Source organism: Rhinatrema bivittatum, chromosome 1, assembly GCF_901001135.1.
Source record: "Rhinatrema bivittatum chromosome 1, aRhiBiv1.1, whole genome shotgun sequence".
In the NCBI taxonomy this organism is placed as follows: Eukaryota; Metazoa; Chordata; class Amphibia; order Gymnophiona; family Rhinatrematidae; genus Rhinatrema; species Rhinatrema bivittatum.
Genome location: NC_042615.1, coordinates 21,289,116 through 21,315,168, shown reverse-complemented (window position 1 = coordinate 21,315,168; position 26,053 = coordinate 21,289,116). Strand labels below are relative to the sequence as shown.

Below are 26,053 nucleotides of genomic sequence, written 5' to 3'. Positions count from 1 at the left end.
TGCCTTTATCGTTCCTGCTTGACCTCTTCGTGTGCTCTATCTTCCCACCCTGTTCCAGGCCTCTTGCTCTTTATTTTTAATCGGGAGCTACCCCTGTTTCTCATGCCTCACTGGCCACCAGCATTTGAGGGCTCAACCCAGGAGGAAGATGGTTAGCATAGGTGGAAGACCTTCTACTATTAACTGCCTGGATTTTCTTCTCCTAACATTAGATTTGTTGATAAGCAGTCTAGAAGCATTTTAAATAAATAAATTAGGAGGCTCATTCCTGGGGGCAACCCACATACAATTGATGCCACAGTAACAAAGTGGTTTAGAATACTGAATATCTGTGAAGGAGTTTTTCCATCTTAGATTTTTAAAAGCATATTTCTCCTCATTTCATTGTTCTCCCTAGATAACGTATGCACGGAGAGGGGTCTGAAAGGGGGGAGAGGTAGAGCTCTTTCCCAGATTCTAGACAATACATCTACTCTAGTCACCTTTTATATTGACTGCAATGATGTATAGTTCTTTTAATACAGCAGTCTTTTTTTTTCCCCATTGGCACTCCAGTTATTTTTCCATCTTTTTTAAAACACGGTCAGAATTTGCTGACACATTTCTGTGATATATCTTCCATTTGGGCTTTCAAAGTTATTAAAGTAAATTCAATAAACCTCCTGAAAACTGGTTAAAAAAAAAAAAAACAAAACTCAAGTTACTTACGGGCAAAGCTCTACTTCCAGATACTGGACAGTCTTACTGTTCAAGAAAAACGATTCAACAACTGGAAATGAAACACAGTGACACAAGATAATTATGCCTTAGTCAAGGATATAAGAACAAGGCTCCTTAGTAGTGTATGGACTTAGAAAGATTTACTGTGTGAAAGGACGCTGGGCATGAACCTGGAAATAATGACAAAAGGCCTGAGACCATAGTAAATAATATTGTCAAATATGAATCACTGGTGAATACCGAGAGGCTCACAGGAGAGAAAGACTATGAATCATCAAAGCTCTGATGGTGCAACTGGATAGAAGGGAGTGATGTGCTGGATGGCGTGCCTGGGAGTTCTCCGGAGATCCTCCTTAAATGGTTTTATGATAAGAAAGATGGTCTCACCAAGTGGAGAAGAGCTGGTGAGAGCCCCTCGATATGAAATTGGTAGATCACCGCCAGATGGAAGGACTAGCTGTCCCGCTGGGATTGCCCGGGGCCCAGCATGCACCGATCAAGGTTCCCTACAAATCTTGAAAATAAAGTGAATTCTTACCTTCATAGTCCCAAAGTCCATTAAAAGGTTTTCCCGGCTCCCCAGGTGGCGCCGAAGGATCGTTAAAAAAGGGAGCACTCACTTCCATCAGCAGTCCTCCTTCCGCAGGCTTGAACCGGATCGTCACCGGCTCGTGCATAACTGGTTTACTGTCCCAGGTATGCGTAATCTTGTACACGAGCTAGAGGAAAGGAACAGGAGGAAATATCCTCTCAGCGTTGCTGCACTGATTAGCTGGTGGTCTGAAGGGAGGCGTATTTGAAATGAGAAAAGTTTTGGGGGTGGTTTTTGTTGTTTTTTTTTTTATAATTCTCAGAACACTGAGTCACTGGGTAAAGACCGTCTGGTCAGTTCTGACATCTGTGAACACACACAGTCTTGACCAATATATTTCCAAACTCAAAGATACGTTTGGAATATCAAGCATCAATTTTTCTTAAAGTCCAGTTTTGAGCCTTGCATCCAGATATTTGAAATGTGGTTATTTACTAGTCAGGAAATCACATAATCACTTCTAAATTGAGCACTGAGGATAAAATCTCAGGTCTTTCTTATTTATTTAGAAGCTAGCATCTATTCAGAAGGCGTCATAAGAACGTCCTGTAAAAATGCTCCTTTACACCCCTACCCACTGCTAAAGGGCATTACTGGGGAGGGAAGGGCAAAACATCCCCAAAATCATGCTAATATAGAAACATGATGGTAGAAATAGTACATATGGCCTATCCAGTCTGCTAATCCAAACAATTAATTTAACATTTTAAATTCCCATCACTCTCTTAGAGATCCCCTGTGTTGTGCTGGAGGTGGATTCTTAGACTGAGGTGGGGGTTGACATAACCCGCAGGTGAGGGCCTGTGGGTCCCCACCGTCAGCAGGTGGAGTGGGCTGAAGCTAGAAGCCGCTGGAGCTTCACCAATACCAGCCCACGTTCCCCTCGGGTTGAGCCTTTGGGTGCCGGGGCAGGCAGGACTTAGGCGGGCCTTGAGATGGGACGTCAAAGGCAGGTAGTTCAGCCCAGAGACAGCAGCCAGCAGGAGGCGTAGTATTATCCTGGACTGGTCCCAGTACAGGAACCCAAGCACCAAGGAATGAGGATTGGCTGAAGGTACTTGAGCACAGAAAGGCCGGAGCCTTAGGAGTCCAAAGTCCAGAGGACAGGGACAGAGGCGTCACTGTCGAACTCGAATAAGAGCTGGCGGCAATTAGACGGTGTAGCAAGCAACGTAGAACTCTGGACACAAAGGAATCGTTAGCATGGTCATCCGTAGCAATGGTCAGGGCACGGAGAAGGCAGGCATGGTGAGGCGTAGCAGTGGTTGAGGCACGGAGAAGGCAGGCATGGTCAGGCATAGCAGAGGTCAGGCAAGATCAGACGTAGCAGAGGTCAATCAAAAGGACAGACAAGGTGAACAAGGAATCAGGAACTTGGAGGTAATCAGGAACACGGATCAAGGAAGCACGGAGGCTACGAGTACTCAGAACCAAACAGGGAACCAAGGAGACCTGTTGCAAAGGCCACACTATGGTGTGAAGCCTGAGCATTTATACGTTGAAGGATCTGACGTCAGCATCCGGGTCTGCGGCCAGGTTCCTGCCGTAGGCACTTTAAAAAGGTTTACTGATGCACGTGCACATCTAGGGAGGGGCGCAGCACTGCTGGCAGCATCTCTCCAAGAACCCCACAGAGAGGCCGGACGGATAGAGGCATCCTGGCTGGAAGTCCCAGGAAGTGGAGCAGGGTTGGAGGCGTTGGCGGGAGCCTGAGGTCGGAGCCGGCTGCCCACTGCCGCAAGCAACGGGAAGCTGGAGCCTGGAAGTTGCTTAGAAAAGTGAGAGGGCCGCACTGCGGAGCTTCTGCGGGCGGCAAGCATAACAGTATCCCCCCTTTTCATCCCCCTCCTGGAGGTCGGGGTTTCCCCGGATGGGCACGATAGAAGTTCAAGAGGAGGGTCTTGTCCAAGATGTTCCGAGCAGGCTCCCAAGAATTTTCCTCTGTTCCGTAACCCTCCCAGAAGAGGAGGTACTCCCATCGGCGGCCTCTACGGCGGACATCTAAGACGTCATGGATTTTATAAGTTGTATCGATTTCCGCCACCAATGGAGGTAGCTTGGGGACCTTCCGGGAAGGCCAAGACAACACTACCGGCTTGAGCAACGATACATGGAAAGTATTATGTATGCCCAAAGAAGGAGGCAGCCGGAGCTGGTATATGACGGGTCCAATGTGTCGGGTAATCAGCAATGGTCCAATAAACCTTGGGGCGAATCTCTGTGAAGGAATTTGGAGTCTAATATACTTGGTACTTAACCAGACTTTCTGGTCAGGAAGGAATTCAGGAGCTGCGCGGCGTCGACTGTCAGTCTTCTTGGCCCGGGAAGCGGTCTGGTGTAGGCGGAGATTTGTCTGTTCCCATAGTGTCTTAAGGGTATCTGTAATAGCTTATGCCGAGGGGATGGCACGGAGAGAGATATGGGTAATGGTGGTCGAGGCTGTCTTCCATAGACTATTGAGAATGGAGACGTTCCAGTAGCTGTGGCAATGTGAGAGTTGTGGGAGAACTATGCCCAGGATAAGAGATCTGACCAGTTGTCTTGCCGGTCATTAATATAAGCACGTAAGAACGCCTTAAAGGAGCAGTTCATCCATTCCGCTTGCCCGTTGGTTTGTGGGTGATATGCGGTTGTGAGGCTGATGTTAATACCGAATTTTCGGCAAAGAGAGCGTGCCAATTCCTGGCGACAAATTGAGGACGTCGATCAGAGACAATATCTACTGGTAAACCATGCAATCTGAAAATGTGATGAAAAAACAATCGTGCCAACTTGGGTGCAGATGGTAGGCCCGGAAGAGGCAAAAAATGAGCCATTTTCAAAAAACCGTGATATGGTAACCCATATCACGGTATTACCCTTAGATTTATTTATTTAAAATATTTCTATACCGGACTTCATGAATGGGATTCATATCAGGCCGGTTTACATGGAACTAGGGATAAACCAGAGTAACCAAAACAAGAAGGCCGAAACTAGCAAAGTTACAATATAACAGGGGGATTAAACTTGGGAGCTATAGTAGCTAGGAAGAAGAGAGATAGGAATTAACTACATATAAATCATATAAGATAGGTTATGAAATTAGTAAACATTCAGTTCCTAGATGGAGGCAGATCTACAATGAAGTCCATTGACAAGTGGGTCCATGGTTCTTCGGGTGCTGGAAGCAGCTGTAAGAGTCTCCATGGTTGCCCGACCGGGGGTTTTTGTTGTGCGCAAACATTACAGGATTCAACATACGCCTTTGCGTCAGAGACCAAAGTAGGCCACCAGAAATACCGCTGAAGCAGTGCCACGGTTCGCGCTTGTCCTGGGTGACCGGCAACCTTGGAATCGTGTGCCCAATGGAGAACCCTTTCTTGGAGTCGTCGGGGCACCACAGTTTTTCCCGTAGGAACTGGATGGATGGCAGACAAGGAGATACATGCTGGGTTGATGATGTGAGCTGGCTCTTCAGGGATATCTTCGGGTTCAAATGACTGGGATAAGGCATCCACTCGGAGGTTCTTATTGCAGGGCGGGGTAGTGAAGCTCGAAATCAAACCTGGAAAAGAACAAGGCCCACCAGGCCTGGCGGGCGTTAAGGCCTGTGCTTGTCTTAGATGTTCCAAATTTTTATGGTCCATGAACACCGTAAATTTGTGCTGTGCGCCCTTGAGCCAAGTGCATCACTCTTCTAGGACCAATTTTAGGGCGAGTAGTTCACAGTCCCCAATGCTGTAATTTTGTTCTGCCGATGAGAATTTAAGAATAGAATGAACATGGAACTACGGTACCAGAAGCGGTTCGCTGGCTTAGGATGGCCCCAGTCCCTATGGCGGAGGCGTCTACCTCAACTTGGAACGGGCGAGTCGGATCAGGGTGATGTAAACAAGATCCCTTCTCAAAGGCTTCTTTCAACTGATGGAAGGCAGCTATGGCTTCGGTTGGCCAATTCTGTGTGTTCTGGCCCTTCCTGGTCAGGGCCGTCAGGGGGGCGGCCAGTGTGGAATAATGAGGGATAAAATGTCGGTAATAGTGAAGGAACCCCAAGAAACGCTGGAGCGCTTTGAGTCCCACAGCCTGTGGCCAACCCCATGTCGCCCTCAATTTATCCGGGTCCATAGAGAAACCTTGTGGAGAAATTATATGGCCAAGGAAAGGCAAACTGGACCCTCAAATAAACACTTATCCAGTTTCACGAACAAATGATTTTCACGAAGACGTTGCAGTACCATACATACATCAGACCGGTGGGTATCAAGATCTTTCGAAAAAATGAGGATATCATCCAAATAAACCATGACAGTAGATCTCTAAAAAGTTCGTTCATCATTCGCTGGAATATAGCAGGTGCATTGGAAAGGCCAAAAGGCATCACTAAGTATTCATATTGTTACTTCTCTAGTTCAATTTTCAGGCTCCCCCTAGAGCCTCCTGCCCTCGAGTTTCTACTCTTGTCCCTCTCTGTTGTGAACCGAGTGGTGAACCCTTGGTTCGACGATGATCGAGTAGACCACCGTCGTTAGGCGAGGCTGATTCTCGGGGTTGCAGATGGAAAGAGTAAGATCTGGACGCAGGCGCCTCCTGCAGGTCATGTAATCCAGATGCTGGCGCCTCCAGCAGGTCGAGGAGCAAACCCCGCGGATCTCGTGAAGAAGTCCAATCCAGAAGTCGTGAGCCAGGGAGATCCGCAGCCAGTCCAGGAGTCAAAAGCCAGAGAAGTCCGCAGCCAGTCCAGGGGTCAGAAGCCAGAGAAGCCCGCAGCCACGCCAGGAATCAAGGAACCAGAAGGAACGTCAGCCAGACCAGGAAACAGCTCAGGAGGACAAACAGGAACCAGGAACAAAACAAACGCAGGAGCCAAGAAGTCAAGGCAAGGTCTGAGGGTACAGACCTTGCTTAAATAGTCTTCAGCCAATTGGAATGCCGCAGGAAGGCGCCTGCTCACTTCCTGTGAGTGTTTCTTTAATTACAAGCCAGAGCCGCCCGCGCGGCCCTAGCAGCTGTCAGGGGGCGGAGCTTAGCCGCGCGGAGAGAAACGCCGCGGCCATCTTGGGGCAGCAGCGGCTGCTGCTGCTGAAGAAATCTGCGAGGTCTGATCAGTGCCGATGGTCAGTTCGGCCCCTGGGACGGCGGTAAGTCCCGGTTGCGGCTTGCCGCGGCCGATAGTCATGACAGTACCCCTTCCTTTAGGCCTCCCCCTAGAAGGCTTGGGTTTGTCCGTGGTGGCTGGCATGAAAACTCTTGAGGAGATCCTTGTCCCAGGATATTAGCAGCAGGTTCCCAGGAGTTCTCCTCAGGCCCCAAAACCGTCCCACGCCAAAAGATATTCCCAACGACGACCACGTCGCCGAACATCGAGGACCTCACGGACCTGATAAGTAGAGTCGTCCTCCAGCTGAACGGGCGAAGAGACAGGAGCCTTCCGAGATGGCCAGTTGAGGAGCAGAGGTTTCAGTAAAGAGACATGGAAAACGTTGTGAATGCGAAGAGAGGTGGGTAGGTGCAGGCGATAAGTGACGGGACCGATCTGCTTGGCCACGGAAAAAGGACCAATATACCGGGGAGCCAATCTCATCGAAGGAACTCGCAAACGAATGTTCCTGGTGCTCAGCCACACCCTATCGCCTGGATGAAACTGAGGCGCCGGCCTCCGATGCCGGTCAGCAAACTTCTTAGCCAGAAGAGCCCGCCTTGCGGAGCATGCGGCGAGTGTGCACCCATAATTGCTGGAACTGAGTGGCAGTAAGCTGAAGCCGCCGGACGAGGGTACCGCCAGAGGGAGAGGCACCGGAGGAGTAGGTTGGTAGCCAAACACAACTTGAAACGGGGAGGAGCCGGTTGAGGTACACCGATGGTAGTTATGGGAAAACTCCGCCCAGGGCAGCAAAGCCGCCCAGTCATCCTGCCTAGAATTGACATACACACGCAGAAACTGCTTGAGAGTACGATTAGTCCGCTCAACTTGGCCATTGGCTTGCGGATGGAAGGCGGTCGTGAAGTCCAAGGAAACCTGAAATTTGGCACAAAGGCTCCGCCAATACCGGGCAGTGAACTGGGAACCTCTATCGGAGGAAATGTGGGACGGCAGTCCATGAAGGCGGAAGATATGGGACATAAACAGTTGAGCCAACCGAGGAGCAGAGGGAAGAGCGGGCAGGGGCGTAAAATGAGCCATTTTAGAGAAGCGGTCAATTACTACCCAAATCACTGTGTGTCCTTCAGAAGCAGGTAAATCAACCACAAAATCGGTGGAGATATGCGTCCAAGGCTTGGATGGTGCCGGCAAGGGTTGTAGCCGTCCCCACGGCCTTCCCACTGGAGTCTTGTGTTGGGCACAAACGGGACACGAGTCCACGTATGCCCGAATGTCTTTGTACATCCCCGGCCACCAATAGAAGCGCTGAAGGAGGTCCTGTGTCCTCTTGCGTCCAGGATGTCCAGCGAATTGGGAATCATGTCCCCATTTCAAAAACCCTGTTACGGAGTCGGCTGGGAACCACCGTCTTTCCTATCGGAACCGGAACAGTAGGTGCCAGAATGATACGGGCAGGATCAATGACGGTCTGCAACACCTCTTCGCCATCCTCACAGACAAAGGACCGGGATAGTGCATCTGCTTTGATATTCTTACTGGCAGGTCGATACCGGAGCTCAAAATCAAAACGGGAAAAAAATAAAGCCCAGCGGGCTTGCCGTGGGTTAAGTTGCTGGGCTTGTTGTAGGTAAATCAGATTCGTATGATCAGTGAAGATGGTGATTTTATGCTGGGCCCCCTCCAGCCACTGTCGCCATTCTTCCAATGCGAGTTTAATGGCTAATAATTCTTTGTCGCCAATAGCATAATTGCGCTCCGCGGGAGAGAACTTCTTTGAAAAGTAGGAGCAGGGATGAGATGTACCCTTGACAGTGGTCTGACTTAATACTGCTCCTACACCTTCGGTGGATGCATCAACTTCAACTGTAAATGCGCGACTTGGGTCCGGGTGGCGAAGACAGGGCTGTCGTAAAAAGGAGTCCTTAAGGGCCTGAAATGCTTCTTCGGCCGCCGTGGGCCAAGTAGTGATATTAGCCCCTTTACGAGTGAGTGCAGTGAGGGGCGCAGATAACTTGGAAAAGTCCTTAATAAAATGTCGGTAGTAGTTCGCAAAACCAAGAAATCTCTGCAAGGCTTTTAGCCCCTTCGGTTGAGTCCATTCTTGTATACTTTTAGTTTAGTTGGATCCATTTGAAACCCGTGTTTAGAAATAACGTATCCCAGGAACGGCAAAGACTCTGTTTCGAAAATACATTTCTCCAGTTTAGCATACAACTGATGGTCCCGGAGTCTTTGTAGTACTTGTAGCACGTGTTGACGATGAGTAAGTAAGTCCTTAGAAAAAATCAAAATATCATCAAGATACACCACAACGCAAGTATATAACAGATCCCTAAAGATTTCATTAATAAAATTCTGAAAAACTGCGGGTGCGTTAGTTAAACCAAACGGCATTACCAAGTACTCATAATGTCCGTCTCTGGTGTTGAACGCAGTCTTCCACTCATCCCCTTCTTGAATACGTACTAAATTGTATGCACCACGCAGATCAAGTTTAGAAAAAGATTTGAGCTCCTTGCAGACGATCAAACAATTCAGCAATAAGAGGCAAAGGATAACGATCCTTGATAGTAATAGCATTAAGTCCTCGGTAGTCGATGCAAGGGCGTAATGTCCCATCTTTCTTTTCCACAAAAAAAAATCCAGCCCCCGCGGGCGACGTGGATCGTCGAATAAATCCTTTTTGCAGATTGTCCCGAATATATTCGGTCATAGCTCGAGTCTCAGTAGCAGACAAAGGGTAGACTCGTCCTCGCGGGGGTATAGAACCAGGAATCAACTTGATAGCGCAGTCAAACGCCCGATGAGGCGGCAAAGCATCAGCCGCCTTCTTAGAGAAAACATCTGCAATTGGTGGTATGAAGAGGGTAATTCTCCCAAAAGCGAGGTGCAGACATAATTGGAAGCGGAACCGGAGTCCTTGAAACAGGTCCCAGAAACATTCGGGACCCCACTGTGTCAGTCGTAAGGAAGTCCAATCAAACTGGGGGTTATGGCGCTGCAGCCAAGGTATGCCCAGTACCACAGGGTGAATGGCTTTGTTGATGACATAGAAAGTAATTTGTTCAGAATGGTCTGGTGCAATAAAACAATTCAGGGGTTCCGTCTGATGCGTGATTCTGCGGGTAAAGGTTCCCCGTGGATGGAAGAAATGATTAGAGGTTGCAGACAAAGTCGAACTGGAACGTGGAGCTTATCCACCAGTGCTTGTAAAATGAAATTTCCTCCGGCTCCTGAGTCTACTAGCGCCAGCGTGGAGAATTCATGTTCGTTCATATGGAGAGTGATTGGTAAAGTGAGTGGGGGTTGTGGAGAAAACTGACCCAGGAAACACCCCCAAAGTCCCTAGGCTTTGAAGTTTCCCGGACGAATAGGGCAGTTAGCTAAACGATGTCCAGAGCCTCCACAGTACAAGCAAAGCCCCGATCTGCGCCGTCTCAAGCGTTCCTCTGTAGACAGCGGGCCTCTTCCGAGCTGCATGGGTTCGTCCCTGGAACCCTCATTGGAATGGGCTCCTTGAGGCGGAGGATTGGGGGTTGGAGAGATCTGAGAAAAAGTAGACCGTCTCCTCCAGTTGCCGCCCTCTTCGTGCTCTTTCTTGTAATCTGCGATCGATCCTGGTGGCCAGTTCGATGGTGCCATTTAAGGAGGACGGAAGTTCTCGGGCAGCCAGTTCATCCTTGATCTTGGCAGTAAGTCCTTCAAGATATATGGTCCGAAGAACTCTCTCTTCCCAGTGGAGCTCATTGGCTAGAGTGCGAAAATCAATGTTGTAATCCGTGAGGGATCGTCCTCCTTGACGGAGGTGTAGTAAATCCGTGGCGGCAGCGGCTTGTTTTCCGGGTTCTTCGAAAGTAGTGCGGAATAGTTCAATAAATTGGAAGTAGTTCTGCAATACCGGGTCAGAACGTTGCCATAAAGGAGAGGCCCATGTGAGGGCTTTGCCTTCCAACAGGGACAGAATGTAGGTAATTTTAGTGGCGTCATCTGGAAAGAAGGGTGATTGTAGCCGGAAATGCATTGTACATTGGTCCAAAAATCCCAGGCAGAGACGGGGATCTCCGGCGTATCGCGGTGGTGCTGGAAGTGGAAGGACTGGACGAAGGCCTGCTGGACGTTGAAAGTGGAGCAGGAGCGACCGGTGGAGCTATGGTTGATGCACTTGGCTGGCTGGCTACCACCGCATCTAGTCGAGCGTTGAGCACTCCATGGAGGCGGCCATGGCTTCGAGCATACCCTGTTGCTCCATGATCTTCTGAGCCAGGCCGGGAATGGCCCGCAGAGCAGAGGCCTCCGCCGGGTCCATGGCCTTGACTTACTGTTGTGAACCGAGTGGTGGACCCTTGGTTCGACGATGATCGAGTAGACCACCGTCGTTAGGCGAGGCTGATTCTCGGGGTTGCAGATGGAAAGAGTAAGATCTGGACGCAGGCGCCTCCTGCAGGTCGTGTAATCCAGATGCTGGCGCCTCCAGCAGGTCGAGGAGGAGCAAACCCCCGCGGATCTCGTGAAGAAGTCCAATCCAGAAGTCGTGAGCCAGGGAGATCTGCAGCCAGTCCAGGAGTCAAAAGCCAGAGAAGTCCGCAGCCAGTCCAGGGGTCAGAACCCAGAGAAGCCCGCAGCCACGCCAGGAATCAAGGACCAGAAGGAACGTCAGCCAGACCAGGAAACAGCTCAGGAGGACAAACAGGAACCAGGAACAAAACAAACGCAGGAGCCAAGAAGTCAAGGCAAGGTCTGAGGGTACAGACCTTGCTTAAATAGTCTTCAGCCATTGGAATGCCGCAGGAAGGCGCCTGCTCACTTCCTGTGAGTGTTTCTTTAATGACAAGCCAGAGCCGCCCGCGCGGCCCTAGCAGCTGTCCAGGGGGCGGAGCTTAGCCGCGCGGAGAGAAACGCCGCAGCCATCTTGGGGCAGCAGCGGCTGCTCCTGCTGAAGAAATCTGCGAGGTCTGATCAGTGCCGATGGTTCAGTTCGGCCCCTGGGGACGGCGGTAAGTCCCCGGTTTGCGGCTTGCCGCGGCCGATAGTCATGACACTCTCCCACCACCTGTTCATTGTACTTTCTAACTACTGTTGAAGATGTAAACCGATATGATGTGTATTCTAATGTCGGTATAAAAAAGCTGTTAAATAAAAATAAATATTGACCGTCTCTAGTATTAAAGGCGTCTTCCATATGTCATCGGGACGGATTCTCACTAATTATATGCCCCGCGTAAATCCAGCTTGTAAAGATGGTAGCACCCTGAATACGATCGAAAAGTTCTGAAATCAATGGTAAGGGACATTTATCCTTTGCGGGTAATAGCAATTAGACCGTGGTAGTCAATGCACGGTCTAAGTGACCCGTCTTTCTTGGTCACGAAAAAGAATCCCACTCTGGTGGGTGATTGTGGAGGGACAGATAAACCCTTTTTCCAGATTCTCTCGAATATACTCAGTCATGGCTTTTGTCTCAGGTAGCGACAAAGGGTAGGTGTGTCCATGAAGGGGCATGGTTCCAGGAAGAAGATCGATTGGACAATGGAACCGCCGAAGAGGCAGGAAAAGGTCGACCTTCTGTTTGGAAAATACATCCTCATAGGCAGCGTATGGAGCAGGTAAGCCAGAAGAGGTGGTAACCAAAGGAATCGTTGCTGATGGAGTCACTTTCTGGAGACAGGACTGGTGACAGACTGGACCCCACTCTACCAACTGTAGAGAAGTCCAATTGAACTGGGGAGAGTGCTTCTGTAGCCAAGGAAGTCCAAGCACTATGGGATGAATAGATTTATCCAATACGAGTAGCTCAAGTTCCTCAAGATGTAAGGCCCCTGTGCGTAACTGGACAGGTTCCGTGGTCAGGGAGATGCCGGCCGGGAAGCACTCTCCATATATAGAGGCAATACACAAGGAGGGGAACTAATGAGTGGGTTTTTATACCCAAAAGTTGCACGAGAATTTTGAGAATAAAATTACCCTCCTGCTCCGGAATCTACCAGAGCGAGGACGGGAAGGACCAGGAGTCCCAAATTAGTGTAACAGGAGCTGAGAGTTGAGGGGCTGGAGAAGTTGCACCCAAGTTCAGGACCCCTACTGAACTTGGGCCCTGGAGTTTCCCAGATAAATGGGATAATCTTGTAGATGGTGCCTGGTGCTCCACAATACAGACAACAAGCCGGTTGTCTTCGCCGGAGGCACTCTTCCGGTGTCAGAGTCGCCCACGACCCAACTGCATGGGTTCCTCTGCCTTGAACACTCTAGTGTCACTGGATGTGGAGTTCGTGATGGGTGGTGAGCGGGAACGAGGCTATAGGAGGTTTTTTAGAAGACTGTAGCTCTCGAGTCCTCTCTTGGAGTCTATGATCAATGCGGGCCGCCAGATCAATGCGAGCATCAAGTGTAGAAGGTAACTCACGGCCACCAATTTGTCCTTAATCCGGTGGGAGAGGCCATCCAAGAAGATTGAGTGTAAGCAGTCCTCGCCCCAATGAAGTTCTGATGCCAGGGTACGAAACTTGATAACATAATCCGTGAGAGACCGGGAACTTTGGCACAAGTGCAAGAGACAAACTAGAGTTAGACTGGCATCCCGGATCGTCAGAACCGTATGAAACAGTGAAAGGAAGTCTTGCAAATTTTGCAGCACAGGATCAGCACGTTCCCAGAGCGGCAAGGCCTTACCGTCCAACAGGGAAAGGATATATGTGGTCATCAGGAAAAAGCGCAGACTGAAGACAAAAGTGCATGTGGCACTGGTTCAAGAAGCTGCGGCAGTGCTGGGGATCCCCAGCGAAACGTGAAGGTGCCGGGAGGGGGAGGACTGGTTGTGCAGTCGGCGAAGGGGTGGAAAGACCCACAACTGTAGGAGCAGACATACCCAGATGAATGGTGGAATCCAAACGTTGACCCAGCCGTTTCACTGCCGAGGCAAAGGGACTCCAGCACTTTCTGCTGTTCAAGTATTTTTTGGGCTAAGCCCGGTATGGCCAGCAGAGCAGAGGTCTCCACCAGATCCATGGGTTTGGCAATCTCTAGAAACCACAGCATGGTCTGTAGACCCCTAGCCTGAGTTGGGGTTGATCCTACCTGAGAGGGTAAACCTCCACAGGTTTACCCTCCGTCAGGAGATGAGGCCAGAAGAAGACAGGGGCCAGCTGGAGCTTCGCCAATACCAGTCCACGTTCCCCGCGGGTTGAGCACTTGGGTGCCGGGACCCTGAGGTTTGGTATAAGTGCCAGGTCCGGAACTGGAGCAGGGCGCGGTTGGAGTCAGAAAGGCTGGCAGGCAAGACAAGACAGGCAGAGTTCAGGAGCCAGCAATAGGAGGTGGGCGCCTGCCTAAAGCCAGAGGGCAGATTGGTCAGGGATGGCCAAGAGCCCTGATCCCACTGCAAGGTACACGAGCAGAGTGAGGTCCAGTCCGAGGTTCAGAGGCAGGCGGCAGACGAGCAGAGTGAGGTCCAGTCTGGGGTTCAGAACCAAGAGATCCGTCAGAAAAGACTCCAGGAGGAAGGGCGCAAGGCCTGGTCCTGGAGCGGGAGACAGGTACTGGAACAGGAGTCCTTCAAGGTGAAGCGCAGGATCCCAAGAGAAGCAACACAGGAGACTCGTTGCCAAGCCATCTGGGTACGGCCCGAGTGGGCCTTATATAGTCCCCGCGCTGATGACGTCATCCTCCGGGGCGGTCCCAGGTTTCCCGCCGAAGTCCCTTAAATAGCTGCTGGTGCCGTGCACGCTTGCCTAGGGGGGAACCCCGGGCGGGGCCGGAAGCTGGCGGCGTCTCATGCTCTGACATTTCTTTAAAACGGTTTCTATATATATATATACACACACACTCTGCTACCCTGGCACATTAATTCAAAGTGAAGGCAGTAATTAATAATGCAGAAGATGTCTGAGTCAGTGTAGGCAAGCAGAGGTGTAGAAGCAGTAACGGGGCATTTGGAAGCAGCAGAGTGGATTCATTAATTAAACGAAAGCTTCATTCCCTCTTCTGCTAACCTGATTTATTTATTTTAGGGGGACAAGGGAGGCAGTAGGAGAGGGGAAGGAGGTTGTCTATTATAAAATTGGTTTCAAAGGAAAATCAATCAACGTGTAAAATTATCACATGGTCCCTCTTTAGAACAAACCCTCTTCTACAAAACACCTTGGTTATAGCAAATGGGCAACTTACCTTCACAGCAGTTTACATACAGAATTTATTCCAGCCCCCAAGTCAAGTTCCAGTGCGATGATGGCACAAAACTCAAAGAAAAAGCGCTGGCTACCGGCCTGGTCATTATAAAGAGGGACCACTGAACCCTTCCCTCAAGGGCGCAGGAGGGATCTGAAGTTAAATATTTTATTTAGACACTGCTGGCCTGTTTGTCTGCATTCAAAAAAACTGTAAGGATAAATTAAAGTCGGTTAAAAAAAATAAAGAAAAATAATTTGGAAGGTGCCACCACCAAGAGTAATTTGAAGGCTATGAGAATGCAATGCGCCATTGACAGCTCGCACCTCATGCAGACCCTGTGCAGCCTGGACGCTGAGCTGCCATCTCTTCATTTCATAGGAGAAGTCGCAGTGGAGAGAGCGCGGCCAGGTGAGGTGCACCTGCCATCTAATTCTGTGCTCCCCATCATGTGGTATTCCTTCATCTTATTCCTCACCATGGTATCCAAAAACTTCACTCCTATTATTGTTCAGCAATGGGGGGTTTAAAATACTTAATTGTCATCTTTCTAGGTTTTTCTCCCTCTCCGACTGACAAGAAGTCTGAAAACTGTGCTGGATTGTTCTGGGAGGGGGGGATCATCGTGATTGTTGAGTTTAATTATTTGGGAGGGGGGGGGGGGGGAGGAAGATTGGTCTATGGGTCTGAAAGATGGGGGCAGACGAGCAAGGCTGATGGTTCCCCTAGGATGCCTAATATCCTTGCACCGCCCTGGCCCCCTATAGTCAGTCGGTAGGGTGCCCTGCATCCCAGAAGCCAAAGCAAGGCAACCAACAAGGTACTCTTAATGCCTCTGGGAAATAACACTCACCTCTCCTGCCTGGTGGCCTTGCTCCTCGGTGTCATGACTCACACTGGAGACCTTCGCCCTATCCAAGAACGAGAGAAGCGAGACAAGCAAGCATTAAGGCAGAGCGAGGGAGAGCATCCAGCCTTTCACAGACATACCAACCGGCAAATGCAACCGAATTGCTAATAAAAGATCTGCAAGTGCGCCGAGTCCCTTAATCATTTGATTTCTGCCTTCAGCCCGGCCGGCACAGTCGGTGCGCTACCTCCATCTAGTGGCGAGGAGCGGTAGCACAGGGGGCCCGAGGGCGAGGCTGCGCTGCCAGGCCCAGGTTTGTCGCGCGGGGCGGAAGGGGCACGAAGCGAAGGCCGTTTGCTCGCCCAGTGCTGCAAAGCGGGCAGCTTTGGCCCGAGGATTTCATTTTCTACGACTTCGGAAATGGGGAGGAAAAAAAGTGCACAGAAAAAAAAATAATATATATATATATATATACTGTCTGTGCATGCAAAGCCTTGGGCAGAAAGACGGTGAGATTTACTACGCATGCAGGTTACGCCAACTTTTGCTTGCTAGATGTTTGCTCTGGGTTTGGGTTTTTTTATCTTCAGTTTTAGATGCTGCAGGAAATTAGCCACATCCTTTGCTCAGCTTCTATTTTTAAAATCGTTCAAGCAGACCGGCTCGCAGCCCAGAACCTCCGTCTGGCTGTGATTGCCCCCACGGCTGCTGCCGCCCTGAAGCCTCACTGACGTACGCAAGCAGCGCTTCGAGATGCGCCTGGAGGCGGGCAGGGTAGTAAATATTAGGGATGTGAATTGTGTCCTCGATCGTCTTAACGATCGATTTCGGCTGGGAGGGGGAGGGAATCGTATTGTTTGCCGTTTGGGGGGTAAAATATCGTGAAAAAATCGTTAAAAATCGAAAAACCGGCACATTAAAACCCCTAAAACCCACCCCCGACCCTTTAATTAAATCCCCCACCCAATAACTTAAATAACCTGCGGGTCCAGCGGCGGTCCGGAACGGCAGCGGTCCGGAACGGGCTCCTGCTCCTGAATCTTGTCGTCTTCAGCCGGCGCCATTTTCCAAAATGGCGCCGAAAAATGGCGGCGGCCATAGACGAAAAAGATTGGACGGCAGGAGGTCCTTCCGGACCCCCGCTGGACTTTTGGCAAGTCTCGTGGGGGTCAGGAGGCCCCCACAAGCTGGCCAAAAGTTCCTGGAGGTCCAGCGGGGGTCAGGGAGCGATTTCCCGCCGCGAATCGTTTTCGTACGGAAAATGGCGCCGGCAGGAGATCGACTGCAGGAGGTCGTTCAGCGAGGGTTCCGGCGCCTCGCTGAACGACCTCCTGCAGTCGATCTCCTGCCGGCGCCATTTTCCGTACGAAAACGATTCGCGGCGGGAAATCGCTCCCTGACCCCCGCTGGACCTCCAGGAACTTTTGGCCAGCTTGTGGGGGGCCTCCTGACCCCCACGAGACTTGCCAAAAGTCCAGCGGGGGTCCGGAAGGACCTCCTGCCGTCCAATCTTTTTCGTCTATGGCCGCCGCCATTTTTTCGGCGCCATTTTGGAAAATGGCGCCGGCTGAAGACGACAAGATTCAGGAGCAGGAGCCCGTTCCGGACCGCTGCCGTTCCGGACCGCCGCTGGACCCGCAGGTTATTTAAGTTATTGGGGGGGGGGGGTGGGGGGGGGGGGGGGATTTAATTTAAAGGGTCGGGGGTGGGTTTTAGGGGGTTTTAGTGTGCCGGCTCACGATTCTAACGATTTATAACGATAAATCGTTAGAATCTGTATTGTATTGTGTTCCATAACGGTTTAAGACGATATTAAAATTATCGGACGATAATTTTAATCGTCCTAAAACGATTCACATCCCTAGTAAATATCGATTGCGGGGAAAGCACAGGCAAAGAGAAGCGACATAAACAAACCATCTGAAAAAGGAATGAGTGCGGCACCGAGAAGCGGCTACGAAGACAGCGCATACCCTGCCAAAGTCCGAGATAACCCCGTTCTGACCCTCCCAGGCCAGAGGAAGACGGGAGCTGAATTGAGGGCACAGCTCCCTCCTCTCTATCACCTTTTCAGCACCACCTCGGAATCTCAGCTCGTCTTTTGCTCCTCTCTCTCCTCCCTCTTCATATTGTCTTTTCCCCTTCTCCTCCGTCACCTTCCTTTCTTTCTTTCCCCAGTGGCCTCCTTCCTGTTTGCCCCAATGATTGCTGCTTCAGGTTCCCTTATTTCCCCCATCTCCCTCCCTTTTTCAGAATCAACCCAAAATTGCCCTCCATTCCCCTCTTCCCTTAATGCCCCAGCTGCCTTTCTTACGCCTCTCTCTCTCCCTTTTAGATTATTTTCTCTTCCTTTATCCAACCCCCCCCCCTTGAATTTTTTGAATTTAAATGCATTAAAATTTGTTATCCACTTCATCAGAATACAGGGAAAGTTTGAAATGGATTAGATATGAATGAAAACACATGTCATGATTTAAAATGATCAAAACAAAACCAAGGAAAACCTGCACAAAACGGCTACCGTGAGAGAGCCCCCCTTACTTGTGCTGGAATCTAAGACAACACAATGCTCTGCAGTTCTGAAACGCTACCTATTCAGGTCTCACTAAAAGCCTCAGCAAATGAAAAAGGGTTTACGGCCTTTTTGAAAGCGCTGTGACATTCAATAATCCTAATTTGGTCTGGCAGGCAGTCCCAAAAGAGCAGCCCAGCAACAGAAAATGCTCTGTCTCTCATCATTTCCAATCAAGTTACTTGGATAGATGCACCTACAGCATGCATTTATTTTCAGATCTGAAGGAAGGAGGTTTGCAAACCCACAGAACTGTATTCATCCTTGCCCAGGGTTCCTCTTCTCTCACCCCCCCTCTCTTCCTTTCCGGTTCCTTCCCCTCATCTTCATTACCGATCACATGATTTTTCTCTTCCCACCAGCTCTGGCACTAAGAGCAGAGTCAGGGACTCGGTAAGCTCTACTCCCAGTCCCCGCAGCTGATCTCCCTCCTCCTTCACCTGCCTCTTCTCTAGAGAGAAAGGGGATGGACCAGCAGCTGCACATTCTTTCTCTGTCCACCTGTTGCTGCTTTCATGGCAGCTGCCAGTGCTATGAACGAGAAAGACCAGGACTGCTGCCATGAAGGGGAGGAGGAAGAGCGAGTGGAGAGTGTCACGGGGCAGCGACCTGCACTCGGGGAGCCCCCACCTGCAGAAGCAGGACAGGACTGCAGGGTCGGACTGGAGCAGGTCTTCTGCCTAACCAGCCCCTTCCCCCACAGGTTGAGCCCTGCAGTTCTGGGGGACGGTAGGACTTGTAGCCTGGATTGGCCTCTGTTGGAAACAGGATGCTGGGCTTGATGGACTCATGGTCTGACCCAGTATGGCATCTCTTACGTACTTATCACTAAAAAAAAAAAAGGTGACACTGAAGGTGTCTGGGGGCGGATTTAAACTTTAGATGGTAAACACAGGTATTGAGTTCTGTCCAGCTAAAGTTATGCACAAAGGTCTGATTGGAAAACCTCCTACCCTAAACTTATCCAAATAAAGTTCTGCACATAACTATCAGTAAATATTCAGCGGCCGACCTATGCACTGAATCTCTGGAAAAGGTTACACAAATAACTTTAGCTGGAGAACTTATCCACTCTCCAACTCTCTGAATAATGACCTCCTATTATTTAAGAGGATTGCTGTAAATAAACACTATACAGCAGGAGTAGGCACCGTCTGTCCTGGACTGCCACAACCAGGTCTGGGTTTCAGGATACCCACAATGAATAGGCACGCGAGAGATCTGCATGGACCGTCTCCACTGTGTGCAAATATATCTCCTGCCTATCCACGGTGGATGTCCTGAAAACTGCACTGGAGCTGCCTACTCCTGCTGTGAATACGGAGGCTGTGCTTTAGGAAAGGTCAGTTGCTTAAAATCGTCATCATAATCTTCTACTTCTTTCGTTGTGCAATAATGGGAACTTGACTTCCAGAATTACCGAATGACTGCGTCTCTGTATGGCTGCGCAGACGGTTAAGAGGCCGAATAAAAGTCAAAGGAGATGCCTATCAGATCCAGTTTTCTCACCATCTAACTGCTGCCTGTAAGTGGTAACACAGAGAGGGGTAGATTTTAAAAATTTGCGCGATCGCGTACTTTTGTTCGCGCACCAGGCGCGAACAAAAGTGCGCTGGATTTTATAAGATATGCGCGTATCTTATAAAATCCGGGGTCGGCACGCGCAAGGGGGTGCACATTTATGCAACCTGCGCGCGCCGAGCCCAGCGCGCGCTGCCTGTTCCCTCCGAGGCCGCTCCGATTTCGGAGCGGCCTCGGAGGGAACTTTCCTTCGCCCTCCCCCCACCTTCCCTTCCCCTACCTAACCCACCCCCCCGGCCCTATCTAAACCCCCCCCTACCTTTGTCGGCAAAGTTACGCCTGCCGGCACGCCTATTTTGCATAGGCCACCGGCGCGCACAGAGCCCCGGGACGCGCGTAAGTCCCGGGGCTTTGTAAAAGGGGCATGTCGGGGGGCGTGCCCGGAGCGACGCGGCGTTTCGGGGGCGGCGACGCGGGCGTGGTTTCGGCCCGGGGGTGTTTCCCGTTCTGAAGCGGCAGGGAATGAAATCCATAGGCAAAGTATGTGCTGACTTGCAGGCTTTTTGGCCTTTACTTGCCCTGCCTTGCTTGAAAGGCGAATCTGGCTACCAGTCTCTCCTCTCCTTATTTCTTCCTCCGTCTCACTGATAGCATTGAAGACCACCACAGACCCCCAAGGGAGACCCTTCTTGCCAACGTATCACAATCGGAATATCCTGACGCGCTGCCGGCTCCCCCTCAGCCAACTTAAGAGGTGGGAAAACTACAGCCCACAGGCCAAAAATGGCCTACGAGAGACATTTATGTGGTCCCTGCTGCCTTCCTAAGTCTAAATGATGACCAGTCCGTCACACTGTGGTTCCTGGGCCGTCCGTACTGATGTCATCAGGAAAGGCCCAGTGTCATGTGGGCCTTTACTGATTGCGTTTTGGATGGCAGGCACAGCCTGGAAGCCAGACAATTGGGTTTCCCTTCCTCCTCCAGATTGCCTTCCCCTCCAACACCAATTGGCAGCAGGAGAGGGGAAAGCCGCAGCAGCAGAAGACTCACGGTGGTGCCGGAGAGCCGAAATGTCAGTGGGAACCCCCCCCCCCCCCCCCCAGGCAGAGCAGGAGAGAGAAAGAGACCTATTCAGGGGCGCAGGACAGGCCCAGAGTACCACGGGGCCCCCTCATCCACCCCCCCATCACCAGAAGGAAGAGTCACCAGGTGAGCGGAGGGGAAACAACAAGAACAGGAGGGCGAGAGGAGACCGTAGGGAAGTGGGGGTGTGGGGTGTGTGAGAGAGGGTAGAGGAAAAAGGAACGAGGAAGAGAGGGAAGGAGGATAAGATGAGCCAGAGGGAAGGATAGAGGGAAGGGATGACATTCCCCCCACACGATCTGCAGTCACCCCACCGCCACGCACACACAGGAGATTCCCCCCCCCCCCCCCCCCCCCCCCGCTCAATCAGCTCACAGTGCAAGCAAGAGCCAGTGATGCGGAAAAAAAAACGTTTGCCCACCCCAGCTCCTCCATGACTCATAAAGCTTTGTTCCTAAACTCCGTTCTCCTCCATGTGAATAGCAAACCTTCCATGGGACGCCGCATCAAAATGTGGTGCAAAAATCCAGGCGAACTACATCGCTCGTATCAAGTTTGCTTTTTTTTTTTTTTTTTTTTTTTTAAATCACACAGCAATAACAAGTGGTAAAAAAAAAAAAAGGGGGGGTTGGCACTGTACCTGTTTGGCAACTGCTGAGCAGGACCTGCTGCACACACGGCAATAAGAGCCAACACAAACAGAGCGTTCATGTTATCGAGTGGAGTCAGTCCTCGGCCCACCGCAGCTTTATACTCTTCGTTTGTGGAATCCCGGCCAAAGAAATGCTAAACCTTTTCTCCTCTTTACCGCACAAGGTGGTGATTAATAACGCTGACTGTCCTTGATGGTGCTTTTAATAATTGACTGCATTTACAGGCGATGCAGACAGAGTGCCGGGGCCCCCTCCCCCGAAGGCAGATAACTCATTTTGATCCACACGACATCCTGACGCAGGCCACGGCTTTCGCGAGCCGCGTACATAAAATATATATATATATCCGATCTGCAGGAGAAGCTGGACCAGGCATTTGAAACGTCAGCCACTGCTCATGAATCTCCCCTGAGACAATACGTTAAATAAGTAATTGGACACAATCAACGTGACGTAAACTTTTCAGGCCGGGCCGGACGTTCTTCACGATCTCCGCGCGTGCTGCTCTGCTCGATTGTACCCTGCGGGGAAAATATCCATCCTTAGGAGAAGAAAACAGAAACAGCACAGGAAGGGGAAAATACACGCCCGTAGATATGTGCAGAATAGGCACAAACGAGACTTGAATTATGTCGAGCAGATATTATAAGTCTTCATAATTATTCCCCGAAGCTTCAGCATTTACTTGGCAGGATTCCCTCATTAGGTAGATGTACCCAGATGAATCCTGATGACAAAAAAAAAAAGGTTTTACTAGTTCTGATTTCAAAGCTATGTTTGTTGAAAATGGTTTAAGTTAGGATCAGATCCGACTGGAGTGCCGGAGAGTATCTGGTAAGCAGTGACATGCAGTGAGATTCACAGTGGGGGATTCAGCACTCTCTCCTCTCTGACTCTCAAAAGAACATAAGATCATACCATGCTGGGTCAGACCAAGGGTCCATCAAGCCCAGCATCCTGTTTCCAACAGTGGCCAATCCAGGCCACAAGAACCTGACAATTACCCAAACATTAAGAGCCAAGTTTTAAAAAGCCTGCGCACACAAAAACCGGAAGATACATGCCGAAGTGCAGCCAGGACAGCAGCCATTAGGCCCTGTCCCGGGGAAACGCACGACCGGTGTGCGTAACTTCTGCACATCAGAGCAGGTAAGATTGAAAACAAACAAACAAAAATAAAAAAAAAAAAAGCTAGGTCCGTAGGGGTCTGGGGTCAGGGAGGAGAGGGGAAAAGGTAGGAAGGATAGTTAGGGGGATAGGAAAGTTCCCGTCCGCTCCTTAATTGGAGCGGACGGGGAGGGAACTGGGAAAAAATGGGATCGCGTTCCCGCGCTTATTTAAAAAAAAAAAATCCCCACCCCTACACGCACGAAACAAAATCGGGTGCACATGTGCACACGGACATCAGATTTTATAACATGCGTGCACGTGTTATAAAATCAGCGCGTCCATGTGCGTGCGCCGGATTTAAAAATCTAGCTTTAAATGAATAAATGAATAGGAACTTATCTTAACCATTTTTAAACCCAGTTAACCTAACTGGCATAACCACATCCTCTGGCAATGAATTCCAGAGCTTAATTATGCATTGAGTGAAAAAGAATTTTCTCTGATTAGTTTTAAATGTGCTACTTACTAACTTTATGGAATGCCCCCTAGTCCTTGTATTATCTGAAAGAGTAAATAACCAATTCATATTTACCTGTTCAAATCCTTTCGTAATTTAGTAGACCTCTATCGTCTCTTCTCCAAGCTGAACAGCCCTAACCTCTTTAGCCTTTCCTCATAGGGGAGCCGTTCCTTCCCCTTTATCATTTTGGTTGCCCTTCTCTGTAATTTCTCCAGTGCAACTATATCTTTGAGATGCGGTGACCAGGATTGCACACAGTATTCAAGGTGCAGCCTCACCATAGAGCGATTCAGAGGCATTATGAAATCCACCATTTTATTCGCCATTCCCTTCCTAATATTCTATTTGTTTTTTTGATCACCACAGCACACTGAGCCAGCAATTTCAATGCATTATCCACTATGATGCCTAGATCTCTTTCCTGGATGGTAACGCCTAATGTGGAAGCTAACATTGTGTAACTACAGCAGGGGTTATTTTTCCCTATATGCATCACCTCGCACTTGTCCACATTAAATTTCATCTGCCATTTGGATGCCCAATCTTCCAGTCTCACAAGGTCCTCCTGCAATTTATAACAATCCGATTGAGATTTAATTACGCTGCATAATTTAGTGTCAGCCACACATTTAAGCACCTCACTCGTCATGCCCCTTTGCAGATCATTTATAAATATATTAAAAAGCACTGGTCCTAGTACAGATCCTAGAGGCAATTTTTCCACTGTGAAAACAGACCATTTAATCCTACTCTCTGTTTCCTGTCTTTTAACCAGTTTGTAATCCACGAAAGGACATTGCCTCCTATCCCATGACTTTTTAGTTTTCTTTGAAGCCTCTCATGGGGGACTTTGTCGAATGCCTTCTGAAAATCTAAATACATTACATCTACTGGTTCACCTTTATCCACATGTTTATTCACCCCTTCATAAAAATGTAGATTTGTGAAGCAAAATTGCTGCCGATACTCTGAGAACTTCCAGGACAGGTTAGGCATCTGTTTGCATTGTTGTCAATGCCGTTGCACCAATATGAAACAAATGGAGGCTCACTACTGCCTGAATCTTCTTGTTCAGTTTCTCATCAAAGATTGTCAGTGATAAAACAGCATGGGACACATCTTCCTGTGTCACCTGAAGTTTGTCGGTGGCTGTGACCTGGGCATGAGGAGGCAGTTGCAATTCCCCAGACTCCCTCAAGGGTGAGCTGCTCTCTTTGCATGGAGGAAGTGTGGCTATTGCCAGTATCTCCCTGTTCTCAACACCATGCATGAACTAGGAACAATGCTGATGCCTTGTCACCTTTGCTCGATGTACTGCACTTGTATCCTTCAATGTTAATGAAGTAGAATCCATCACTTTCATTGGGTGGGTGGGAGCACTGAGAGGAGAGGATCACCTTGCTGGTGGCTGAAAGGAATCAATAAGTTTTTGCTTGGGACATTGTCTTTTTTAAAAGTATTGGGGCAAAGTTAACTATTTGGGAATATTATTTAGTGTGTTTGTATGTTTGTGCTTTTAATAGTCAGTAAGGCAGTGAATAAACAAATTAGACTGTATTTTTAAATAGTCAATAAGGCAGCTAGTAAGCAGTAGGTAGTGTGTTTATTTTTACAAGTCTGTAAGGCAGCTAGTAAGCAGAACTGAGTGTTTGTATTTAAAAAAAAAAAAACCCCACAAAAAGTAGCCAGAAGCTAGAAATAAGCTAGGAGCAGTGAATACCTAAGTAAAAAGATTGAAGGAGGTGTTACAAAATACTGACTAAAAGGGTGTCCAAACTTTTCAAGCTGTTAAAATCTGCAAATAAATAGTAATTTAGCATTAAAAATTGCAGAAAGATGTCATATTGAACTTTGTACAATGAATAGAGTCCCAAACTGTGGGTATATTGGTTCCAGAAAACTTTTATCATCAGTCAATTTGCTTATCTCTCTTAATAACTTGGCCCATGACCTTGATCTATGTTTCGAGGAATTGCTCTGCATGCTCCAGCGGTTTATGCAGTACCCAGAGGAATGCTTGGGGTGGGGTACTCCTCTCATTTTGGCCTTCCTATGGTCCTGACATGATGGATCCAATGTTCTCTCACAGCTGCATATAGGCTCCCTCCATGGGTGAGATATTCATCTATAACATAAGAGACAGCTCAGTTACTCACCTTGGAAAGGTGTTGAGGTAGTGTGATTGGGTTTGAATAGGGACCAACATTTGTTAATCAAGTGGCTGACTAACTGAAGTTAGACTGTTTGTATCCTCTCTCTAACCCCTCTCTTTAACCCCTACCTGCCCAGAATCCTCCTCTCCACCACTCTCTCTACAACTCCCTAGTATCTTTTCTGTCTCCACTCTCCACATCTACCCAGCATCCGTTTCCTTCTCTCTTATGGTGCTTTTTGCTAAAAGTATGTAGGCAGCACCTGGAACTGTTCAAGATTTCTGCTGCCAACGCCCTGCAAAACTTTGGCACCTTAGGTGCCTGCCTGATTTGCCTAATGAAAAAACTCAGTTCTGTGCACACTGGATCCTGCCATACAGGAAATGGGTGGAAAGGACAAAAGTACTGCAGAAGAGGCATGCCAGAAAGGATAAGTAGGGTGTTAGCAAGTGCAGAGGTTTATGCAGCTGTCAGAAGTGCATGTGGAAACTGATCCCGAATCGCAGACTGGGTGGCCCGGACAACACGACTCCATGCAGCAGAAGGTGGGGCACGTTCCACGCCGTGGTTCTGCAGCAACTTGTTCCCCCTGTGCGGGGCACACTGGCGGGTACAGTGCGCTTATTGGGACGGCTTAAAAACCTTTGCAATACGAAATCTCTGGAGTCCTCTGCAGGTACAGAAAGTCTGCTCACTTTCCGTTTCACTGCACATCCTCAACCAGAGAAAAACCAGATTCTGATTCCAGAAAAGTGCGTGAAATGAAAAAGCCTCGCAGCTTGATGTCCATCAGCAGGATCGGCTCTGGTGTTGCTCTAAAATGAAGTTTGCCATGAAAATTAAGCAAAGATGATAGGAAGACAGAAAGAGAGAGAGAGAGAGAGAAAGCATATTCATGCCACGTGCGAGATAACTCGAGAATCAGACTGTGATGTAAACCATTTCCCTTCTTTCACTCATTCTTTGGCATTGAGCAGGCCATCTTATCTGCTTGTTTCACCTCAGTTTATGCAACTGTCAGGCCGATACAGTAAAA

At 49.3% G+C, this 26,053-nt stretch overlaps 1 protein-coding gene across 1 annotated transcript in view; it reads right to left on the bottom strand.

The window, feature by feature from the left end:
- LOC115079830 (UPF0462 protein C4orf33 homolog) overlaps positions 1–21,280 on the bottom strand; it is a 36,277-nt gene extending 14,997 nt beyond the window's left edge. The window contains exons 1-4 of the mRNA XM_029583726.1: positions 21,222–21,280; positions 15,409–15,466; positions 1,259–1,439; positions 709–769 (exon numbers count right to left, since the gene is read on the bottom strand). Coding sequence (XP_029439586.1) covers positions 709–769; positions 1,259–1,397 — 200 coding nt within the window. The 5' untranslated portion in view covers positions 1,398–1,439; positions 15,409–15,466; positions 21,222–21,280. The remainder of the gene's footprint in view (positions 1–708; positions 770–1,258; positions 1,440–15,408; positions 15,467–21,221) is intronic.
- Between the last annotated feature and the right edge of the window lie 4,773 nt (positions 21,281–26,053).